We start from the raw sequence: 23,294 nt of genomic DNA, 5'->3' as shown, positions 1-23,294 counted from the left end.
CCCCAAGCTCCTGGAAGACTTGGGCTCACTGAAAGCCCAGCCTGGTTTTCCTGGTAACACGTTACCAGCAGCATCAAACTGAAAAGTGATGACTCGGTTTACCTGACATTGCTTAGTCAAGTTCCTTTGCTTCCCTGAGATGCAAGAAGCAACCTAACACAAGCAGCTTGTAGCATGCTTTGTTAATAAATGAGAAAGAAAGGTTAAATAAGACAGACATCTGGAATTAAACAGAGGGCAGCAGACTTTGTCATTAGATTCAACACCTAAAGTGTCTTGACCTGGATCATGGAGGACATCCCTAACTCTGAGCTTACTTTTTGACTCCGCATTGACTTTATCCACCAGTAGTGACTTAGGAAAGAGGGAATTTTTCCGTAAGGGAAGGGTTCTTACAGCAAAGTGAGCACAGCTCTCATGATGCTTTTGCTTAGTGCCTGACTCGCTACCTACCTCCTTTTCGATTTCTGCAAGGGTTTTGATTGTGATGCCCAAGAGATCAACTGGCTGCATCTGGCAAGAGAAAAAGAAACAGAAATGTTAAATTTAGGGTTTTTTTTTGGTTCTAAGTCAGCAAATACTCTATCACCAGAGATTCGGAGGCACCATCTGTAAATGCATGCATAATCCTGTTTCTCAGTTCCCTACAAGTGTGGGTTAGGGATAGCAGCTCTAACGCCTTTCTCCCTAAGCAGGGACAGCTGACACTCATATTGGTGTCACTTTGCACAGGTAGATCTTTACCCATCTCCCTGCAGCAGGACGCCTGTTACCAGCACTCTGTAACACCCTATGGATTTCATATGGACTCAGCACGTAGGTGTGAGCAGTGCTGACTGTGGGAAGCCCCGACCAAACTGACCATATGGTGGCAATGGTGTCTAAAGGATCCGAGGGGAGGATTAGCACAACCTAATCTCTCTGCATTTGTCCTCGCAGCAGGGACTCCAGCTTTCTGGGAATAACGGCCCATAAACCACCCTTTCAGAAAGCAATGGTTGTGAAAACCATGTCCGGCTGCACATGCAGGTTGTGTCAGCAGGAAGAAGAGAGCACAAACTCAGATACAGCTGACGGCTCAGTGTTTGCCTTAGCAGCTTCTTGTAAACTGATTTTTAAAGATACTGTTTTAGAATTGGGTAGATTAGGGAGCTTGCAATGGGATGCTGAGCCTTTGGAACTAGATCTTTAAGGTTCCTTCCAACCATTCTGTGATTGTATGGTTCTATGAAACCTTCAGCTCCTGGGACAAATTCAGTTTTAGGAGCGATCTGGCAAAAGCCATTCCCACCCCATGGGAAACTACTGTTAAGTGCAACACTGGGTCATTTCAAGCATTTATGTATTGGGCCCCACAAAGGAAAAGCTCACAGAAGCAGGTGATTTGTGTTGATGTTTTGTGACTGCTCTCCATGAAAAGATGCATTTTAGACACTGAAAAAACAATGAAGGTAACTCACCCCTTCAGGAGCACAGGCAAACTTGTCTGAAATCATGAAAGGCACTCCATCCATTGCTGAAAGAGACAAAACGAGCAGTCACATTTCAGCTGACTTCTGACATGCAACTTCACACGTTCCCAGTGACAGATCAAGTATTCATGGCATTGACACATGGCTGATAGCTCGCAGAAGTTATTGCCAGCCTTTTCTTCGCTCGAACCTGCCAGTGGTTCCTCTCTGTTCGAGACACAGCTGGGTTAGTCCCTACCAAATCAGGAATCCAGTGAACCCTCCCTGCTCTATCCATATACAATTTCATGGTCTCAATTTTGAGTCTTCCAATTTGGTTCAGCTGCCAAAGCAGACAGTATATGAAACTGAAAACAAACACAAACATTTTAAGAGGACTGAGATTCATTTACCACTACCACACAGAACCACCTGAACGAACTCAGCAGTGTCTGAGCAAGACAAGGAACATGCCCAGTATAGGTGCCTTTTACCCCCCAAGTAGTTAAGTACTACAAACACCAAGGGCCAAGCACTGTCTTGGCCTGGCTGCTGCCAGCACAAACTCAACAGGGAGCAGCAGAGCTCAAACACTTGCAAATCACAGCAGGAGAATGGAAACCAGTGGAGTGTGAGGCCAGACACAGGGACATGACAGCTGACGGCAAAGCCTTGTGTCACTGGGCCACGCTCTCTCTGCAGCACAAGCTTAGTGGTACTGTCCTCTTAGATGCTGCAATGGCTTGGTGTCTGTGTCTTGCTACCACCACCTCAGAAACTTCACAGAAAGCCTCCCACAAGACGTGTCAGTACAAGGGAGACACTTACTTTCCAAACATGTAACTCAGCAATTTCCACACCAGATGGAAAAGGGCACATCTCTAAGGCAGAGTGCAGCCCCAAATACACCCGCTTTATTTTAGGTACACCTTTAAGATTTTAAGTCCTTAAATTGCAGCTCTGAAAGAAATAAAAACTTCAAACTAGAGCAAATTTAAGCCCTGAAATGCCCTCAAGTAATCTTCAAATAGGGTTTTCTTTCACAAAGCATCTGCACCCACAAACTCAGTGTTCCTCTGCCGGCTGTTTGCAACTTCCGTTAGCACCAGTGAGTTACCATGTTAGTGATTTACCATGGGTTATTTGAGAACACATAGCACCTTACATTTGCTTTTTATATTTTTGACTTTAAAAAAGCTCCCAGTTCTCCACTGGAGTCATTTCATTATCAAAGGTGCTATGCGGCAGCCACAGTGCTGTGCGAACCAAAAGGAAACAGATGAGAAGCAGCATCACCAAATCCAGGAAGTTTTGAACCTGGAAGCCCATCTGCATTTGTTATCCCGACAGAAACCTGCTTTGATCAGTCACACGCTGGCTTTGCTAAAGTAATTTAAAGACTAAGCCACGATGAGCATGCCCGTCCACCCGTCCTTCGGTCCTCGTGCACTCCAGCCCTCCCAGAGCTCAGAACTGCACAGCAAAGCAGCAGATGAAAGCAGGGTGTGCCAAAGGCTCAGCAGCGCAATTAGCACTCTCCTAAACAAACGAGCTTCAACAGAGCTGTAATTAAGCAGGCCTGTAATTAAGTATATGCCCTTTATCATAACGATCATGCTTAAAAATGGCATGATGCATGGAAGTGTGTTATTAATGCTGCGCTCCCAAAGCGCAGGAACGTGCACAGGAGCCGCGTATCAGGCCCGTCACCAGCCTGCTGGTAAAATACATTAAAGGCAGAAATCAGAAAACAACACGCTCATTCAAGAGCCCTTTTCACAGCCAGGCACTGGGAGTCACGAGGATTTAAATACCCACCAATTCAGGAAACCTTACCAAAATAAAGCACCAGGCTGCCTCCCAGCACTGGCAGCCTCTGCCCCTTCACCCTGCGTCTTGGTTGGGCTCCAGCCTTCCAGGCTGAAAGATGGCCCTGGGCAAAGCAAAGGCTTCCAAGGAAGCACACCCCTGTGTCCTTCACCTCACCCTTGGAAGTGCTGCACACTGTCCTGGAGTACAGGTCACAGAAAGAGAGACTGAAAGCTACTGCTGCTTTTGTCACGGTCACGAGGACATCAAGGGTGAGGCACCCAACTTCCTTTTAGAAATGTAAATCTGAGTCCAAGAGGAACAACAAATGCAGTGGCAATTTGCTCCAGCACAACAATGAACCATCTCAATGTTAGCTTTTACATCCCGTGGATAAGACTGTGTTGTGCTATGCTTCATGGGGGTACCACACACCACGCTGTCCCGAACAAAATGCAAGCTGCAGCAATGCATTTCTGCAGTGATTTCACAGGGGCACCCTTGCACACCACACAGTGATGGGGCTGAGTGCTCTCCCAAGGCCACACTGCAGCACTGGTCCTTCCCTGCGCTCTGGCTCCATCACACTTGGTTCAGCAGCACACCTCCCTGCACAGAACCCACCTTTCCATGCTTCCCATGTGGAGCATGGCCATGCCACATAAGCCATGACAGGGCTGCACATGTGCAAGCTCAAACTCACCACTAGTGCAGGTTGAGCCCTTAAAAGCACTCCTCCATCACACACCAGCTCACTGAGACTCACAGAAAAGGGATGGAGGTAACTGCAGGGAGCAGCCTTCAGGGCCACGCATCTCCAGCAACAAGCAGGAAAGAGCTCCCATCGTTGTGCCACAGTCTGCTGGGATGTCCAGCACCAGGGTCTGGGTGCCATCGCTGCTGCTGTGCACCATGAGACAGTGCGCAACTACCTTTTACAGCAGCCAGTTAATTTCATAATAAAATTAAATGGAAACCAGAACTGTAGGAGGCTTTTAATTCCATGTCCCTTGTTCTGATGTTGTGCTGTAAATAAACAGCAGCAGCAACCTCTGGTTCCTCCCTTTTTTCTCCCCCCATCATTGCTTTTGAAGCATTCCTGGCAGTCTCTGATGAGCAGAGTGCTGTGCTGAGGTTCTGCCTGGTGTTACTATTTCCATGGGCAGCATCAAGACTTACCAGCCTGTCTCTGGCCTGGAGCTGCAGTTCTGGTGTTAGTCTGGCCAAGAGCTATTCAACTCTTAGTTGTGTTACCTTTGAGACCAACAGACAGTAACACAAACAGATAAAGAATCTGATGCTGGTTAAGGACCAAATACAGCTCTTTCCAAAGGCAATGTGTACTGATTCAGAACAAAAAAGGTGGCAAGGCCCTATCTTTACAACACTACCACTGGCAACATCACTCACACCACATAAGTAAACTCACACATCAACCCATGTAGGTTTAACATTTTCAAAAGGTGGTGACTTCAAAATATTGTTAAAGTCCTGTGAAACATTTGCCCCTTGCATGTTTCACATAAAGCCTCCTCGCACAAGTAGGCAAAGCTGATCTTGCTTTGTACCACACTGAGCACACCAACAGGAAGACAAGCTCACTCCTAAACCAAGCCCTGAAGGATGGAGTCCCCATGAAGACCTGACAGTAGCCAGGAGGAGGCTGGACCCCTCCAAGTGAAGGGTACATGAAAGGAATGAAGCGCCACCCCCTTCATTAGTGCAGGACCACTGAAAAGCACAATCAACTTTTAACTGGTGCCTACTTCTTCATTATAATTTACTAAGACTTACTCTCAGCCTTTAAAGGGCAGGCCACAAAACTGTGCTCTAAAAATACAACTTGTTAGCTGGCTCAGAAATTCTCTTTTTCATCTGAAAAAGTACTGTCACCCTCCTTTAAGCACACGATAGATGCTGCCTTCTGTGCTGTAGACTCCAACTAAATCTCAGTTGTCAAATTAGTAATTCATCTTTCTTGAATAACTATATTTTTAGCAAAGCTACCAGATTTAAATAATCAGACCTGCCAATGCTACCCTAATTTAAACACGCTGACGAACTTTCACAGGCAGCATCAGCTAACATAATGAGTTTCTGGATGACAAAGAACTTCAGACCGTAGTTCTCTACACTACCCGGCGTAATAAGCACTTGTTCTTTTCTACAATGCGGACATAAAAGAGGAATCTAAATAATAATTGCTGTAATTATCTTGAAAAATATGTGGTGATTAATGGTGATTATGAAAATCTGTATAATTGTTCATTGAAATCTCCAGTGATCAGATGCTTTCTTGAAGCAGCCGTTAATGAAGAACGCAGGAACACAAAAAGCATCAAAACTCAAGCCAAGCTCCTGCCCGTTTGAAGCGGGTGAGGATGCGACAGCGCACACGCCGGCTCGGCTTCCGCCCCTCCCATGAACTCTCTGCAAGAGGTTCCAAGATGTCCACGATGCGACGCACATGTCATTGCGGTTCAAAGCACGAAGTTCAACCTGTTATTTATGCAAATAATTAATTACTCTTGTACCCAACTAGCAGTTTGTCATGACACATTAATGACTTGATAGACTTCTATGAACTAGTGAACACAGGACAGCAGAGCGCTTTTATCGTCATTTAATTTAAAAACGATCCTGTGTGAAATTATCTAGTCGTGAGTGATGGAAGCATAAAGAACAGACTCAGCAAAGCTTCTTTTGGATCATTGCTTTATTAATGGTAACGTCAGGGAAATGAAAAATGCTAACATTGTCATATTTAGCTCCTGGGTATAGATGAATAGCTGCCTCAGTGCTTGGCGGGTTCAGTTTGCATACTGCAGTGAGTGCTAATTCTTCACACCACTATTGTGGGGATACACAGCCATGGAAGAGTTTATATACCTGAACTCCCCAGGAAATAACAGCTGCTTCTGCATCTAAATTCTCACCATAAGCTTTTATAGCTTTGGATTCCTTTACTGCTATTTTTGCATGGCCTTTTACACTTGAATTTTCAACTGTTGATATTAAAAATATTTAAATTAATAAATCCCCTGCAAAACACTTTCCTTCCTGACTTTGAAAGCTGAGCACTGCTAATCCAAACCAACAAAAAAACCCCAACAATGAATGTACTATTGCCGCCTTGAAAATTTAAATGATCTTAGATTTCAGAAAGAGCTTTCTGCAATACTGCACAAGTCCTCAGATTTTCCCCAGACCCAAAACACTAGCAGAGTGTTTATGTTTTACCAAGATGAACATCTAATAAACCAGCTTACAGCAATACCATAAACCCAGCACAGCTCACCTGCTTTGAGAAAACTTCATTTTTAGCTCAATTAACACCAGAAGCACTTGGAAGTGGGTATGGACCTGGCAGAGGGCGAGCAGACCAGAGAGTGATGCGAGCCCCTGTCCTGTGTGGACATTGAGGGCACCCACCAGCATATAGCACAGCCTTGGGGCCCCTCTGAGCAACATTTCCACGTATGCAAGAAAGCACAGCCCATGTGTGCTCCCATCCCCAAGACAAGGAGGGCTCTTTCCATTAGTAGCAAGTGCCCTGTGCAGGCTGAGGCTGCGACTCGGACACAGTCACCCCTCAGCTGATGGAGACGGCTCTTCCCTGGGGAACACCTGCTCTGCAGTCACAACTGTTAACCAGGGGTGATGGCACTAGGCTGATGCTTTCCAAGGAACAGAACAGGCACTTCCCAAGCCCTTGCAGGGCAAGGAGGCTGCCAGGTCCAATGCCTGCCTGCCCAGTGAGGCGGCTCCTGACAGTGGCATGGCCCTTCCTGCCTAACCAGCACACCAGGCCTCCCACAGCTACCTGGCAATGGCAGGTTGGTCAGGCAGGGACCAGGACATCCATCACCCCCTTGACACCCTGCCCAGCCCCTGCCTGTCTGCCACAGCCACTCTAACACCCCACATCATGCACAAGGTTCTGACTCCCATTCACACCAATCTGCTTCCCACCAAGTACCCTGGCAACATCTCTGCACACTTGAGCCTTTGCACCCAGGCATGGAGGATGGCACGGGACACCTGCACGAACCCAGGCGCGTTGTGTGATCTCAGTACAAGGGGAAAAAGTCATTCAGAAGTATGGAAAAAAAATGTTTTACAACAGCCTGCAACACATCAAGAGAAGGATGCAAGCTTTTCAAAATAAACCACACTCTTCATAATGTACAGCTAAGCCTCCTACTTCACTGTTTCTGTACATAGTAATTTAAACAGCAGACTGAATAGTAAACATGTGTGTGTGCTCTCTGTGCTACCGTGCACCGAGTCCCAGATGGAACACCACCACTCTGCATTTCCAAATCACTAATGATAGCAAAACCTCAGGGGGGAAACAAAAGCAAACCCTCCCACGAGCTCCTGCCAAGCCAGCTGCAATGGGGAATGCTGCAACCGCCCCAGGCTGCAGACACTGCACCCAAAATGCACACACTTCATTTAATAAAGTACCCAAATATTAGACAGTGATCCCATTTCCTCTGGCTCCTCTCCAGTCCCTTTTCAGCCTACCCAGAGCAGCCCTGCAGTAGGGGAGCCCTTGGATGAGGGGCAGGGGAAGGCATAGAATAAGGGGAAGTATGTCTCCAGGACATGCTGCAGTTTGGGCTGCTGCTTGGGCTCACCATCTGTGCTGCTCCCACAGAGGCCACCAATGCTGGCTGTGCCAAGGGGATCAGCAGGTTGCCAGCCCTTCGTTAGTCAAACACACTGACGAGGCAAGACCAGAGTGGCCAGGATGGTCCAATGCTCCACTGAAACAACGTGCACTGTGGGCTGTGCCTGCACAACCAGCCCAGAGGTGCCTCCAGGTGCATGGCTCAGCTTCCCTTCTCCAGCTCCACCACACCAAGGCATGAACCCAAGCTCAGGAGAGCACCCAAAAGCATTGCAATGGCTCTGAGGGTAGCTGCTTGTCCTACAGCTCCCAGTGGGAGCTTGCACCAGGGAGTCATTGTGGGAAGCAAGGAAAACAGTACCATAGCCCACATGGAAGCCCATGCCTGGCGTCCAGGCAGTACAACAGCAGCAGCACCAAACCACATGATGCTCAGCGAGGTGAGCAGGAGAGCAGGGGCCTCCCGGCCTGTGGAAGGAAACCTCTGTGATGGGAAAGGTTTACAGCTTTCCTGTTCGTCCTGAAAGCTCTTTGATTAAGAAAACAGACCTGGACTACATTTTCATTTTTGCTAATTTGATTGTCAGCCTTGATTCTGTCCATTTCCTGCATAGCTCACGACACAGCACAATTAGTTCTTTACTGCTAGATCAAGCCACGAAAACACTTGAGAGAATACTCCTGGTTTTGATTATTTTCTTTTTTAAATAAAGTGAAGGTTAAGTACTGCATGGTGACGGCTAAGTAGTACCTCAGCGCTGCGGCTGTATCAGCACCAGAGAACATGGAGAGACTTCAAACAAAGCTCTTCAAATTGCAAGTGTTTAGGAGCTCTTGATTTTATTATTTTTTAATAAAATGCCCCCTTTGAAGTCTCCGCACCACACTAAACTTCAAAGATCACACCTAAGCATGTGCTACTTCCAAGCAACAACCCTTAATTAATTAGACCAGAGCAGATACAGAACAGGGCCCTCGCGCGGGGCTGTGCAGAGCTGGGACAGGTCCTGCTCGAGGACAGGGAGGTGAGGTGGAGGCACTCGCCCCTCCAGCTCGCACTGAAGAGAAACACAGACGCTTTTCAATTACTTTCAGCTCTGGCTGTAATGACAGACAGACTCCTTGAAGTCATTAAACATGTACCGTCTGTCTGCCGCAGAGAGGCAGGGAGGCGCAGGCAGGGCTCGGGCTGGAGCAGGCAGTTGCAGAAAGCATCTCAGGAAGCACCCACAATAGCTGCAGTGTTCCCCGGCCGGCAGCTGTAAATTTCTCCCTCTTGATGAGAGAAACATCCTGTTGGGTAACGACCGCTTCCTTCCAGCACTGGTATTTTCTGCATTTCAGTCATTTCAGTACTGCAGGTTAGGAGCAGGGGACGTTAAAGAAACAAGCTGCATTTTGTTACAACAGCTTTGATTTTTCCTTGCTAACAAAACTACAGAGGTGTGATTTCATACTACAGGGACAGGGAGGTTGTCACTGCAAGGGTATGGGGCTCCCCAACTGGAAAACCTCCCTGGACAGGGGCCAAGTCACTGGGCAGCGGCAGTGGTCACACTTGCAACGATGGCTGTGACCCTGGCCAGCAGCAACAGCACCGCGCAGTGTCCAGCTGTGCACTGAGCAACCAACATCTGTTCCACTGGGCAACCTGGGGAGATAAGCATGCACAGCACCCTCTCTTAACATGGTTTTGGTTTAGGGTACTTTAGGGTTTCTTTTAAACATACAGACAGCTTTTTGCTTCTAATAAAAGAGGACAGAAGACAGATCAGCTGACCTGAAAGCATCCTGCTCTCCATACTCCAGTGAATGGAAAGCAGAAACACACCACGAGCACACCTGCAAAGGACATGCGACTCCTGTCTCCCGCTCACTGATGAACAGAACATGTGCTCATAGATGTTAACTTATCTAGCCAGAAAAGCCTCAACAAGGACCCAAAGCCAAAGATGGTCACTGCAGGGGAGGATGGCAAGGGTGATGGCTGCGCTGCATGAGATTCCACCCATCTGCAGGAGGCTGATCCTAACACCAAGGTCTAAGGAGCCAAAAGGACAGGGAAAGGTTTCCTCATTCTCCCAACAGCCAGACCATGGAGCCATGGCCCTGCAGAGCCAAATGCTCTGAGAGGAGGAGGAGATCTGCTGTGCCACTGCACAGCAGCGCAGGATCCAGATCTCCTAATGCAATTTAATTTTTGAGTGCTCAGAGTCATTAGCGGAGCCACATATTTCTATCAGGTAAATTTCATTTGCATATGCAAATTATATCTAAATACACAGCACCATTAATATGATCACTAATTACATAATAATAGTCACCAATCTCCACACAGATCAAACTTACAGTTTTGTAGCTATTAAGGAAATTGTGCTTTGTAATTAAGATAATCCTCATTTCCAGATGCTAATTAACTATATAATAATTAGCTTCTTTTGCTAATGCAAATTAAGTATTTTCATCCTTATTGGTAAAAGAGTTGCTTATCACTTAAAAAAAAAAGAGAACCCAGAAATAACCCCTCCTCCCCCTTAGAGGTGAAAAGGTAACTCCATTTTTATCAGTCTCATTTGCAAATGCAAATTAGCCCCGATTAATCAAGTCACAGATAAATGCATTCACTTTGTAGTGTGGACACCTGCCTGGCACATCCCTCCTGCACTTGGAGGACCAGGACCAAAACCAAGAAGAGGAGCAGGACCACGCATGGCCTGGTTCTGCTGCTCTATCATCAGTGCATGGCTCAAGGCTCCTGGCAAGGTCTGGAGCAGTGTCAAGCCCCGCTCCAGCATCCTCCAGCTCAGTGGAGCACCCAAAAGCAGCCAGGTGCTGGTTTCACAGGGCTCCCGGAGGTGCTGGGAGCAGTGGTGGGTGCTAGCGCAGGTTGGAGGTGAGTACTGAGCCCAACACCAGCGCCAGCCTGGCTGCCTTGGCACAGCTTGGCAGCGGCTGCAGCACATCCATCAGCTGCGAAACCAATCCGCCTGCTTCACACCACCATTTGTCATTAATTATGCTAATCAGCAAACCATTACTCTCTGATGACACCACAGCACTTATTAGCTAGTTACAGCTTTTCAAAAGCACAGCTTATTGTGTATGTAAGTGCCGCACATACATTAGCCTACAGGGAAGAAATGTCCAATTATGAAAAGAAGAAATTTGCCATTATCTCCTTCTAACAAACCAATTTACTAATTATAAAAGTCTCTGAACTCAGAAGGATTTTTTAAGAAGAGCTGAGTGATGAAACCAGAGCAGTTTGTTTGCAATAACTTTCCAAGTTGGAACTAAAGTGACAATGGGGGAATGAACAGTTTTTATTATCATAATTATAATTCTTGCATCTTAACTTTAGATGATCAGAAAGCTGAATTTATCTAAAAGCGTGGCTTCATTTGGCTCTTTCCTTAAAGTATGCTTATTTCAGTAGATACACAACCACATCTGTGTAACGCTGCAAATATTTACACAGGTCTGTCCTATTCTCAACCTGCAGTTCTTTACTACACATGCAGTTATATGAGCAACAACAACCCCTGCTACACCCTTGAACGCCCATGAGATGATGTATCAACGAGCAGGTCCAAATGACATCACTGAGGCCGAGGTATTACATGTTCTGGGAACACGGCGCAGCGGAGCTGGGACACAGCCCGGTGCTGATGGAGCTAAATGGGTTGGAGAAGGCGTCTGAAGACGCGGTTGAAAAACGGCCTTGTTGGAGCATCCGATTCATTTACAATTCCTAAGTTGTTTTGCTCACTGCGAGAGGAATACCACTAGTTTTAGAAGCTTAATATGTGTTAAGAGCTCATTAATATCATCAGAGTAAATGGGCCTATTAAAACATCTTTAAGCAATATCTGAACATAAATCTCCCTAAACTATATTTAATGACTGTACTTAAGATACATTATATGCAAGTCTTAATGAGACATTAGATAGCATTTTGAAGATTAAAATTACAGAATCCATATAAAGTCTGTCCACTTAATGTAGCCTTAAGCTACACTGATGAAAAGCATTACTACCAAATTATTACTTCATTAGAACAAACATTTTCTAATCATTTCTGATTTATGCCATTAGTTGTCTCCATATATATTATTCGTATATATATATAAGAGTATACACAAAACAATTTCCTAGTTCCACAGGAGATGGGAGAAATTTCGAGCTTTCTAATGACTGAGTTAATTACTTGCCTTTTTTTCTATTGAGTTAAAAATAAGCACTCTTTATAAAAGTCCATTTACTGTATCCCCACATTTCTAATTGAATTGGAGATTATAAATTCCATTAACCAAAAGGTCATTCTTTAAACATTTGCTGGTTTGCTTTTCAAAGAAGCCCCTGACGTGGCACAGCACACACACAACACCAAAATCAGGGCCTAACGTTACTCCTGGACAGACTCATGGCAAGACCAAGGGCAGCACTGGGAACCCCTGCCCATGGCATACCTGCCACCAGGACCCACCATGGCACAACCAGGACAGCAAGGCAGCAGGATGCCGCCTCCAACCACTGAGTCACCGCCAAAATGAATCGCAATAAACTCATTAGCAAGAGGGCTTTATGTGTGGTTTATTTGGTATAAACAGCTTTTCATTAGATAAATGAAGCCCAACAACCTTTATAAATGTTTTCAATTATGAAATTACACCATTGAGATATCCGGGTGACGATAATCAGGGAAAACACCAGTGACACCTCCTGATCGCAGTCGGAACGTGCTGCCTGGATGACTGCTCCTCCCAATAAAACAGAGCCTAGCCCACATCAGTCATTAAAAAAAAATCCTTCCTTTTTAGATGAAATCTGTAGCAACAAGACTATTTTCATTTGTTCTGCCCAAGTCTTCTATCCAAAAGAGAGAACATCTCATTGTAACAGTTTTGCATTTTTAACTGTGCAAATTAAGCATTCTTCATAAATAACAGCCTGGTTTTCTGCACTAGAACTCCTTTTTATTAGCAGCACAGTAACGAACAATGAGCAATGTGTTCTATTATTCTTTGTCAAATCACAGAATGCTACATTAGAATAACTCTGCTGGTCAATGTAATATAGTAGATTAAATTCAACTTCTGTGCAAAAACCACTGTAAAACAGCATGATAAGAAGGCTATAAAAAATTTAATTTTACTCCAAACTCCATCAGAAAAAAAAAATGGTGTGAAAAGTAATTTTGCATAATCAGTACACGCCATCTGGAACAATTAACCGATTTCTATAGAACTATGAGGATCAGTCATATCTGCTTATTAAAGATCAGAAATTATACAAGTAATAAATCCTTGAAAAAACTAAGCGTACTCCCGCCTGTCAATGCTATTTTAACTTCAAATACTGAAGAACGCCTGATAAGGCTGAAAAGAAGAGATTAATATATGCAAATTACATCCAGCATTTAAAATCCCCAACAACTGTCTCCGGTTTTCTGTCCCTTATTGCTGCCTTTATGTTTTATTCATACACCAACTCACCTGTCACTTCATAAGCTATAATATTATGGGGGTATTATTAAACAGCATAAAGCCGTGCTTTAATTGGAAAGCTTCATTGCATTTTCCAATTATTTGGAGTAAATTAAAAGCAGATGCACATAGTTTAATAAGGAGTCTAATATCAGTTCCGGGAAATCAAAATTCATTGTCATTACTATGCCGTGATAGTTTTGCAAACTGTACTCAATTTCAGAGGTTTTGAAAAGAAAATCTGTCTATGCAATCTGTTAATTGTCATTCGGTTAATAACTGTTTAAATATCCAAACCACAGAGCAGCTTCCTATTTAAAAAAAGAATTAAACTATGGCACTTAGAAAAGCAAAACAAATACAGCACAGCCCGCCTCAGAGGTTGTGCTCCGCAAGCAGCAGTGCGAGTCCCACCAGCTCATCCTCATCCAGCAGCCCTGCTCCAACAACTGCTGCAGGGAATGTGGAGCGAGGGCAGAGCTGCACCCTGCCCTAACCTGGCTCCACATCATCGGCAGGGTCCCCTCCAGCATCACCCTCCCTCTCCATACATCCTTCCTCCAGCATCAGGCGGCTTTCCGATGCGCCCGGCTCAGAGCTGCTGGTGTCAATGCCTTCGCCACCGCCCATGCCATGGGTACACCTGCTCATACATAATTCAAGGCTTTGGGGTAGCAGGATAATCCTCTCAACAGAGATCAACAAGCAGCCTCCTCGGAAGGTGATGTGTGATCTGAGAAAAAGCCTGTATGTGTGGTAGATTACAGCAGGGCTGTCCGTGCCGGCCCGCGGCTTTGTACCAGTATGCAGAGTGAGATGATGAAGATAAAGAATGCCACTTCAGACGACACCAGGTTAATCAGAAAAATCACATGTCTGAGAAATTACACAGGGGGAAGAACTCATGGCTTCATCTTTCACCATTGGACCGAGCACAGCACTGATAACATGGCGCAGCACATCGCAGTGAGCACGCAAAGAACCTGTGTACCACGGATGAGCTAGTTTAACAAGAAATACCTTAAATATAGTATTAAGTAACACTCGAATTTCCCTTTCTGAAATACGCAGCTGCAGCATTTTACTTGAGACTTCAGTCTCTCTGAACTGTTGGATATTAATAGAGCCTTTTATATTTCAAAGATTATCTGGGTCTCTTAGTCCAAAGACTGGAAATTGCAATAGGTAAAGAACAGGCTGACTTTAATCTCAGCCTCGGTAAAGAGGTTTCAATGCAGAATAAAGCTGGTGTCACAACTTGTCTGGTTTTGGACCATCCTGATTAAAATTCAGTGTCACAAAACATAAATTTAGTTCCGCTTCTATTCTTAAGCAAAGAACATACACGTGGGAATCGGGATCGACAGTAAAATGGAGCACAGGGCCTCCCCCTCTAGAGAGCAGGGTGTACTGAAACACTTCAACATACACTTGAATACAAGAGGGTATCACAAAACCACCAGAAACTATGCTGGAAGATGAAGATAAAAGCAATTCTTGTGCACTGATCCACAAAATAGCATCTTCCTTTTTTTCAGAGTTACCTGTTTTAATAAAGCAGGCACACTGTGCCAAGTGAACCATTTAATTACCTGCAAAAATGATGAAGCAAAACAACAGTTTGCAAAAATAAATGACTAACCCCTGATTAAAACGTCTGTCCTCATTACACCCAGATAAAAGATACAGTATCTTTTAAAAGAAAATGTACATTGGAGAGAAGTAAGTGGCAGCTGTGGCATAGATAACCTGACATTTTGCCACAGGAAAGAAGCTGACGTGCAGGCAATGAAATGTAACAAAATCTTTAATTTTTCTTCCATTTCTTAATCGAGAAAGTCCTCTGAAAGAAACTTCTGTCATTTAAAAGAAAAAAAAAATGGATTTTTAAAACTATGATTAAAAAGAAATGGACTAAAATAAAGGTGTGTGTGGGGGGGATATATGCAACAAAGCATTCCCAAATCAACTGCTGAGCAATGGGACACCAAAGCTGCCAGCACCCACCCCAGTCAGCCCAACTACCACAGGGCTCAGGCCAAGCTCCGGAGCCAAACTCAGCCACATTGAGCAAATCGACTGAGCTCCAGAAAGGAAAGAGGGATCTGGAAGCAAACTGCTGCCATAAGAGCAGAGTGTGAAATAAATGCTTCCAACAAAGCTACCCAGACAAATTACAGCTCCCCCCTGCCAAGCTCTGCATTATCCAATACAGAAAAGCAACTCAGTTTCCTCTTCAGGAATTCACTGCTTTGATGTTTTTCCAGATCATTAACATCAGTTTCCACTCTCTGCTGCCTCCAGAGATCTGGATTATAAACCTGTGTGGAATGAACATCAAACCTCCCTGCGTTTCCTAGAGGAGCATCCCTTCCTCCCAGTGCTGCGTGGTGGATGGACCCTGGCTCACCTTGCCTTCACCACTGGACTGAGCCCCCAGCCCTGCAGGGACCTGGCCCAGGGTCTCCTGCCACTGCACAACAGCCGCCTGCCAGGGAATCCTGCCTGGGTGACCTGGCAGAGCCACCTCTGCCTGGAAACTACGCTTGCAAACATCCCCTTGTACAACCACAGCCTGACTGTCCCGCTTCACAATGGCAACTGCTTCGGCTTGCCTGCTCCAAGTCACTACCTGCCATCCATCAGATCACAGAATGGTTTGGATCTGAAGGGACCTTAAAGCTCATCCAGTCCCAACCCCTGCCACAGGCAAGGACCCCTTCCACTAGAGCAGCTTGCTCCAAGCCCCTGTGTCCAACCTGGCCTTGAGCACTGCCAGGGATGGGGCAGCCACAGCTTCTCTGGGCACCCTGTGCCAGCGCTTCAGCACCCTCACAGGGAAGAGCCTCTGCCTAAGAGCTCATCTCAATCTCCCCTCTGTCAGGTTAAAGCCATTCCTCCTTGTCCTGGCCCTACAGGCCCTTGCAAAAAGGCCCTCTCCAGCTTTCATGTAGCCTCTTTAGGTACTGGGAACTGCTGTAAGGTCTCTCTTCTCCAGGCTGAATAAGCCCAACAGATACCACAACAAACCATCCTGCTACCCAATCAGACCACGAAGTGCATTTGACCTTTCTGGAAAGTGCCTTAACCAGCTAAATAAATGAAATATCCATCTATAAAACATAAAAATAAACAAGCATTTTAGTAAATAGTTACATTTAAGGTAAATTTAAGGTAACATCAGTGCATGATTCCAACATAAACAAATTAGAGATGGGGAGAAAGAGACACCTGCAAAAGCTGCCCACGAAAGCATCCTCATTTATGGTAAATGTGCCAGCCAACACCAAGCTGGCAGCTGGCTGTGCTTCCCTTCCTTGGTGCTCAGCCCAGTTTCTCTGGGAAAAATACTTCACACAAGTAACTGTGTTGATAATGTGGTTAAAGACAATCACAAACCAGTATAAAATAGTACTTTTAAGATAAGAAATACACGCAAACGCACTGCTGCATCAAGTAACTGCTTTGATGCCTGCCACTCCTAAGCAAATGAATGGCAACTATTACAGCCTTGTACACAAACAGGAACATTGCTTTATCGGTAGATAAAGCACGTGGCTCGTTTCTGGATGTGACATCTAAGCTCCTACCCAAAGGACACGGCCTTTTTTCTTTGAAAGGGAATGAAAACCTTCGCCTTCAGTTCAGTGTCAGCAAAACTGGAGCCATAATCACAGACAGTCTGAATGTAAAGAAAGGATTCAGTTAACTTTTATATAATACAAATAATATATGCTTCCAGATACTGGTTTATTTCTATGGATTAACATGACTTCAGGTACTGAACTTATGGATGACATATCATCATCAACATCAACTATTTCCTCCTTTAACTATTCCTTGCACAAATGTTTTAATTACTTTGGGCTGCCAGCTGGCAAGTATTATTTGAAAATGCTATCAAACAACATCCATCAAAGCACATTCTGCTTTTGTTCTGTTGCTTTTTCAGCACAATTTCCATATTTAAGTACTCAAAAAATGAAACTCAGTCCCTTCCAAGGGTAACTCTGATCATCTTGTTATCTCCCAGTTTCTGCTAGAACTAAAATCCTCAGAGATAGGTTTAAATGACTGAAGCTCAGTCTGGCTCTATGATGACAGCTGTAGTAGTATCTGGAAGTTCATACACTTGTTTCATGCAGAAAATTGGTACAAAGAGGCTTTAACTACTTTGTGCACACATCCTGATGGGGTTGCGCAGTACTATCTGACAGACTCCATGCAATGCGATTTCTGTCTTGACAGTCTGACAACAGGTCAAGAGAAGGTACAAGTACTGACTGTCCTATATTTAAATGACATAAATTTGTATGCTACAACCAAACAGGTCTATCTGCAATATGATGCTGAAGATGGCTACAGTAAAATTTCAGGGGGGAAAAAAAACCCAAACAAGATAACCTTGCTCAGCACCGTGCAGAGTCACACATTAGAGCTAGCCATGGCTTTGCCCACCTGACTTCAGCCACCAAAGACCACAGCTTGGACCAGCCTGAGTGTCCCCAGAAACCACAGCTGAGACGCTCAGTACCTCATTTTTAAACACCACATCCTGCCATGTGCTCTGCAAGGTGATTTAAGCCTTTTTTTCCATCCCTAACTCTTTTCCTGAGACGAGCAGGTTGAGCACGTCTCAAACTGGCAGCCTGAAGGGAATCTGGAAGTGCAATCAAAGGTTAGAGCTGGTGCTGGTGTAGGCTGGGCCTCCTGCTGAGGAGGTCCTGCTCAGCCCCAGGCAGGAGACAGATCTCCCCTGTAATCAGAATCTGGAGGGGGCTTTTGATGGAAGATTTTGTAATTCAAAAGGTTTACGTTTCAGTGGCACTTCCATGGCAGAAAACTTATGGGAGGCAGGATCCCCAAGAGGCATCAGCATACTGGTCTGAAACACACTGTTTATTAACTTCAGAGAGAGCTACAGTGGTGTTAGAGCCCATCCAATTAGTGAGGCCGGCAGGAATACCTGCACTCCTAAATCTCTTGGTTTCTGAAAGGGTTAAAGCTTATTATTAGCATATAATTTACAGGTCCCTTCTCCCAGGAAAGAAATAATGCACAGTAAATGCCACATTCATTTTAATAATACATGTTACAGTCTGTGCCCAACATCTGCACAAAGGTAAAGCAGACAGATTTTTTTGACATGTCCCACTCTGCCATCCAAACACAGGCTTTTTGTTTCTTAAGTGACGGAAGGTTTAATCAAGAAAGCAGGCAATTCATCAATCGAAACAAGGCTGCTCACACCACCCTGACAGCACACACATGGTTTTATACGGAAGAAACCTGGCCACCTGTCAGCAGCACCTTTTACATCAGGATATACAAATACACCGAGTGATCAATCCTCCAGCTCTTCCCATTCATTTCTTCGTTTTCTTATTATATTTTTCTTTATGCTAGATGTTGCCCTCATTCTCTGCAGGGATAGATGGGAGACAAGGCAAGCTATGGCTGTTTATACACTATCATAAAAATTTATATACCCTTAGAGTGACTTATTTCCCTTCCATTTGAGTACCATTATTATAAATAATTTTTCACTTCATTCAGGATTTTTCCCTGTACGTTATTATCTGTGGCTGCCTGAGAGGGCTCCCTCTCTCTCTCTCACTGTCCTTGTGGCTCTGATAAGCCAAAGCAATATGCAGCCAGAAGATGCTTAAGTCTGAAATGAAGGCAGTATGCAGTCACAACAACATCTTAATTAAGCTGAAGGCCATGAAGAAAGACTATGCTGTGAAATACTGAGCAGTGTCTGTCGACAGGTCTGTCTGGAGCAAGGCATTCTTCTTCCAGCAGCTGCCCGTTCGAACATGCATATTAAACCTGTCAGCTCCTCAGCACCATGCTCCCCGCATCACCCAGAGACCTTCTGCAGATCAGCTTAGAAGTAATTCTGCCTTTTGGTCTTGGATCCATGGCACAGGGTAGGAGCAGGGAGTCTGCCAGGCCAGGAGGATGATGCTGGCAGTGCTGCAACAGCACGTGGCAGGTTCCCACTGCAAGGTCTGGGCAACGCTTTCCTAAATGCACCCTGTCAAAGAGCTACTCATTAATTCACTGTACCAAGAGTCGTCTCCCTACCTTTCTGGTCACCCCAATGTCTCATTGCCAAGACTAGAAATGACAAAAGGCTGGTTAAAAATTGTAATTACTACTTTCAGGATCATTTTTTCTCAACTCTAGCATGGTGATAAAAGTGCATTACATGCCTCAAGGAGTAACAGGACAGCCCCAGTGGGGATATGGCAATTTCTGCTAAAATGCATTTTGAGATATAGATTCAACAGCCAGTATCTATTTCACCTTTCATAAACAGGCTGAACCCAAGCTGGAAAGTGTTGCTTTCACTGACTACTGAGAAAAACTTTGGTGTCCCTATGCTCCTTCCCAGCCCTCCCTCCCTAAACAGCCCATCCCATCCTCACCACAAGAGATCAGACTGCAAAACTGGAAGATAGGAGACCCTTCATCACAGCTTTTGTTTCCCTGCTCCAGGAAGCCTTCCATTTTGCTAAGAGCCAAGAGAGGGAGCCCGCAGGCCTGTCCAGCAAGAGGCAGGACCAGAGGGAAGTCCTGTGCCCATCACAGCCCTGTGTCACCTCGCCTGCTCACCTTCCACACGTCCCCATCGTCCCCATGGGCCCCGCAGCACGCTGCGGCTGGGACCCCACCGTGGCAAACCGCATCCCGGCAGAGCAATTAGGGCCGCCGGTGGAAGCGCGTTCATCAATTTCCCGTTGCCATGGCACTGCAGCAAGGCGCTCGCACTGCGGCACAGCTAAAACGGACCGGCCGCAAACTACACCCCACCTAACAGGAAACTTCGGCATGGTTTCCACAGCGCGCCTGGAGGCTCATCTACCTCCGCAGCGTCGAAGCGCACAAAGGGGATAGTCACAGCACCTCATCACAGCTGCTGAGAAGGCAGCAGCGGTCAGGAGTTATGCACGAAGATCCCTGCCAACGCACAGGATGTTTCATATGACAAAGCCCTTTCTTCAGAAACGGTTTGCAGCTGTAATAGCCATTATGGCTCATGTATGCACAACAACTTGTGTCTGGCGGAGAATGTGCAGCTGAGGTGGAAAAAGAGAGAGTTATATACTCTGACCATGAACATGGAGGACGAATGCCTTGCCTGGTTTTGCAGGCCCGAGTTGTGCTGTGCCTATAATTGTCTGGTTAAGTACTCAGGTTCTTTGCAAACTAGGTCATTGTCCCAGGCGGCACTGCAAGCAGAGGCAGCCCATGGGTAGTCTTAGAGCAGGGTCACCCTCAGTAACACTCCTGCAGAGCTGTGCCTCGCAGTTGGATGCTTTCTGTCCTCCACGCAGGACTGTCTCATGTGAACACAAGAACATGCCTTCTCTTACATTTCTAAATCTATTAGAGCAGAGGAGTAACAAGAAAAACGAGTACTGACAAGAATTATGCAATTGTTATATTCCATCTATTTAGGAACCCGAAGCTGCTGTTTCAGTCAGAGATTACCTTTTAAATAACCCTTTGATTATGGTACATGAATTAATGCCATGTTCCCATGTTAGAAGTGTCACTCACTATTAATAGCAAGAACCTGTGAATGGCACATTTTTGCCATCTTCTCTTCCCTGATTATGCACCAGCACTGCCTATTTATTGTACAGCCCACTGAATCCACTGCTGCTTTTCCTGGGTTTCCAAACTGTCCTGAAAATCTCCTTCAGCCAGATGAAGGGACTGCACTTTCATGATGTTTTCACAGAGCCAGGTTTAAAGCCAGTATTTTCCTCCTCTTGCAAAAGGACGTAACAAAGAGAAAACTGTGGCTAAGTGTGATTCTACCCTGCCTAGCACACTATTTGTTCAGGTGTAATATTACTCCAAAAAAAAAGAATTCTAAGGAAAACTCTTGCACCCCAGTGCTGCTCAGCTGAGACCCAGCCTCTGAGCTGGCCCCACAGGAGAGGAGGCAGGTGAAACGTGCTGCTGCACCACAGCTGCACCTAACCACTTGTCTTCAGCTTACAGAACCATAAGTCCTTTTGCTGTGGGTTATGAATAGCTTCCAGACCACACAGTTCTCGGCACATCCAGCAGTGACAGACTCCATGAGGTACAATCTCTGTAAAGCATCCTTGTCTCATTCCCAAAGGCATTCCTTCCTGGGCCTTGGGAATCGGGTTACCTCCCTTTTTAGCTTACTCCTCCTTCAAGAAAGCCAGCACCAAGAGGCAGGACTGCTCTAGAGGCCTCAGCTCTGAACTGAACCCACTGCATAGTCCTGAAGCACAGTAAGAAGTTACCTGCAAGGGTAAAGGAATGGGCTTGTTCCTCACCACTCTATTTAAACACACATTTTCCCTGCAGACTAGTACTAGTTAAAAATAAAAGCAGGCAGTTATTTTCCACACTGACATCTGGAAACTATCACTAGCTCTAGCACTTGTGTACTAGCCTGGAAGGGTGAACAGAGAGAAAGTTGCAGCTAGAGACCAAGTGTGCATCTGCAAGCACATGCTTCTTAAAAATAATACAGACACCCATTCAAATCTGAACATCTATGTTCAAATTTGCCCTAATACCAGGGAAACAAAACTATGCAGTGCAGTGTTCAGAATATAGAAATGGGAACAAGATCCTATCTGTTTTTAATGAGTATATTGAGTGTAGCAGAGCAGAATGTGTAGGAAACTCATCCTTGCTAGGAAGGACAAAGCTTCCTGTGAAATGGGCAGAGACGTGGTCTCTTGTGACTCACCTGTGATGACCATGACCAACATAAGGAGCAAAGTTTGTATCAGTGTTGCTTTCCACCAGAGCTCTCACTGAGCACCTCCATAGGCAGCAGCATCCCTACCCAAGGCTGTGATCTCCCCAGTGGTCAGTAATGTCTGCTGCCAGTGACGTGTGTTTGAGCACATTCTGCGATCCCTCTGCCCTCAATGCTTAAACAGCACTGACAAAGCTGGGTGTAAGTTTCCTGGGTACCACACACCCAGCCGTTTGTACAAGCAGGGCTGCTTTACTGGGTTCCACTCCTGATTCCACAGAGCAGCAGAGAAAGCACCGCGTGCGCAGCTTACCTGATATGGCGTACAAATTCGAGTGCTGGTGCTCCAAGTCCAGGCGAGTGCTGTGACTTTTCCCTCGAAAGCTGGCAGGGAGCGTCAGCGAGATATGCCTGAGGGAGAGAGATGGGAAATGGACAGGATGTTACCACAGAGCAGAAAGTGCTGCTGCTGCCAGCTCGCTCTTCCCCAATGATTCCAGTCAGGTTAAGCAACAAACATCACCCTTAACACTGCTTCCAAAACCTGGAGTGGGCACTAAATGTCAGGGGGAGACTGAGATGGCGATACAGCCATTATAACCAAGTGGTGGTTGAGCTGCTTTACCTCCTCATCAGTCCAGCTGTGAGCAAGACTGAATACACCCCACCACAAGCCTGCTTTGCCCCACCAAACACCAGACCCAGCTGACTAACCGAAGCACTACAGAGGCAGCCATCCACTCTCCAACAGGACACAGCAGCTCCTTGTGAGCTGGCACCCATGGACAGATTGCATGGCCTCTCCTCTGCAAACACAAGTCTCAACAGAAGGCCTAGAGAGTGCCTGAAAACCCTGCAGCACTCAACTGAGTCTCCTTCAAGGCAGAAAGCACTAACATCAAGAGCCAAAAACTTCTGAGTACATTTGTAAATAGGATCTTTGAAACTCTCTTGATGACCAAACCCTGCTCTAGACCTACCCAATGCTAGATGCAGGCTCCCATGCTCCCCAAGGCAGGGGGTGATGAGCTGAGCTCCCCTACACCAGCCCCAGAGGAAAGGGAAGCCAAACTTCACTCATCACCTCCCCGGCTGCAGCAGAGCTCTGCCCAGCATTCCTGCAGCAGGGAGATATTTTTACATCTTCCATT

The 23,294-nt window shown here is 45.7% G+C and overlaps 1 protein-coding gene across 13 annotated transcripts in view; it reads right to left on the bottom strand.

The window, feature by feature from the left end:
- The window catches only part of MVB12B (multivesicular body subunit 12B), a 65,666-nt gene that overhangs the window by 11,996 nt on the left and 30,376 nt on the right, over window positions 1-23,294 (bottom strand). For 12 of the 13 annotated variants that reach the window (XM_062641198.1, XM_062641193.1, XM_062641195.1 and 9 more), the window contains 3 exons: window positions 22,457-22,554; window positions 1,461-1,516; window positions 454-513 (listed from right to left, as the gene is read on the bottom strand). In XM_062641198.1, coding sequence (XP_062497182.1) covers window positions 454-513; window positions 1,461-1,516; window positions 22,457-22,554 — 214 coding nt within the window. Of the gene's footprint in view, window positions 1-453; window positions 514-1,460; window positions 1,517-18,444; window positions 18,805-22,456; window positions 22,555-23,294 lie in introns of those variants that run through there. The other variant, XM_062641202.1, reaches the window with a different exon arrangement.

This window comes from Pezoporus occidentalis, unplaced genomic scaffold, assembly GCF_034315485.1.
Source record: "Pezoporus occidentalis ecotype Australia unplaced genomic scaffold, CSIRO_AGI_Poc_V1 ctg68, whole genome shotgun sequence".
NCBI classification, from domain to species: domain Eukaryota; kingdom Metazoa; phylum Chordata; class Aves; order Psittaciformes; family Psittacidae; genus Pezoporus; species Pezoporus occidentalis.
The sequence above is the reverse complement of the archived record's forward strand: the minus strand, read 5'-3'. Positions and strand labels throughout refer to the sequence as shown.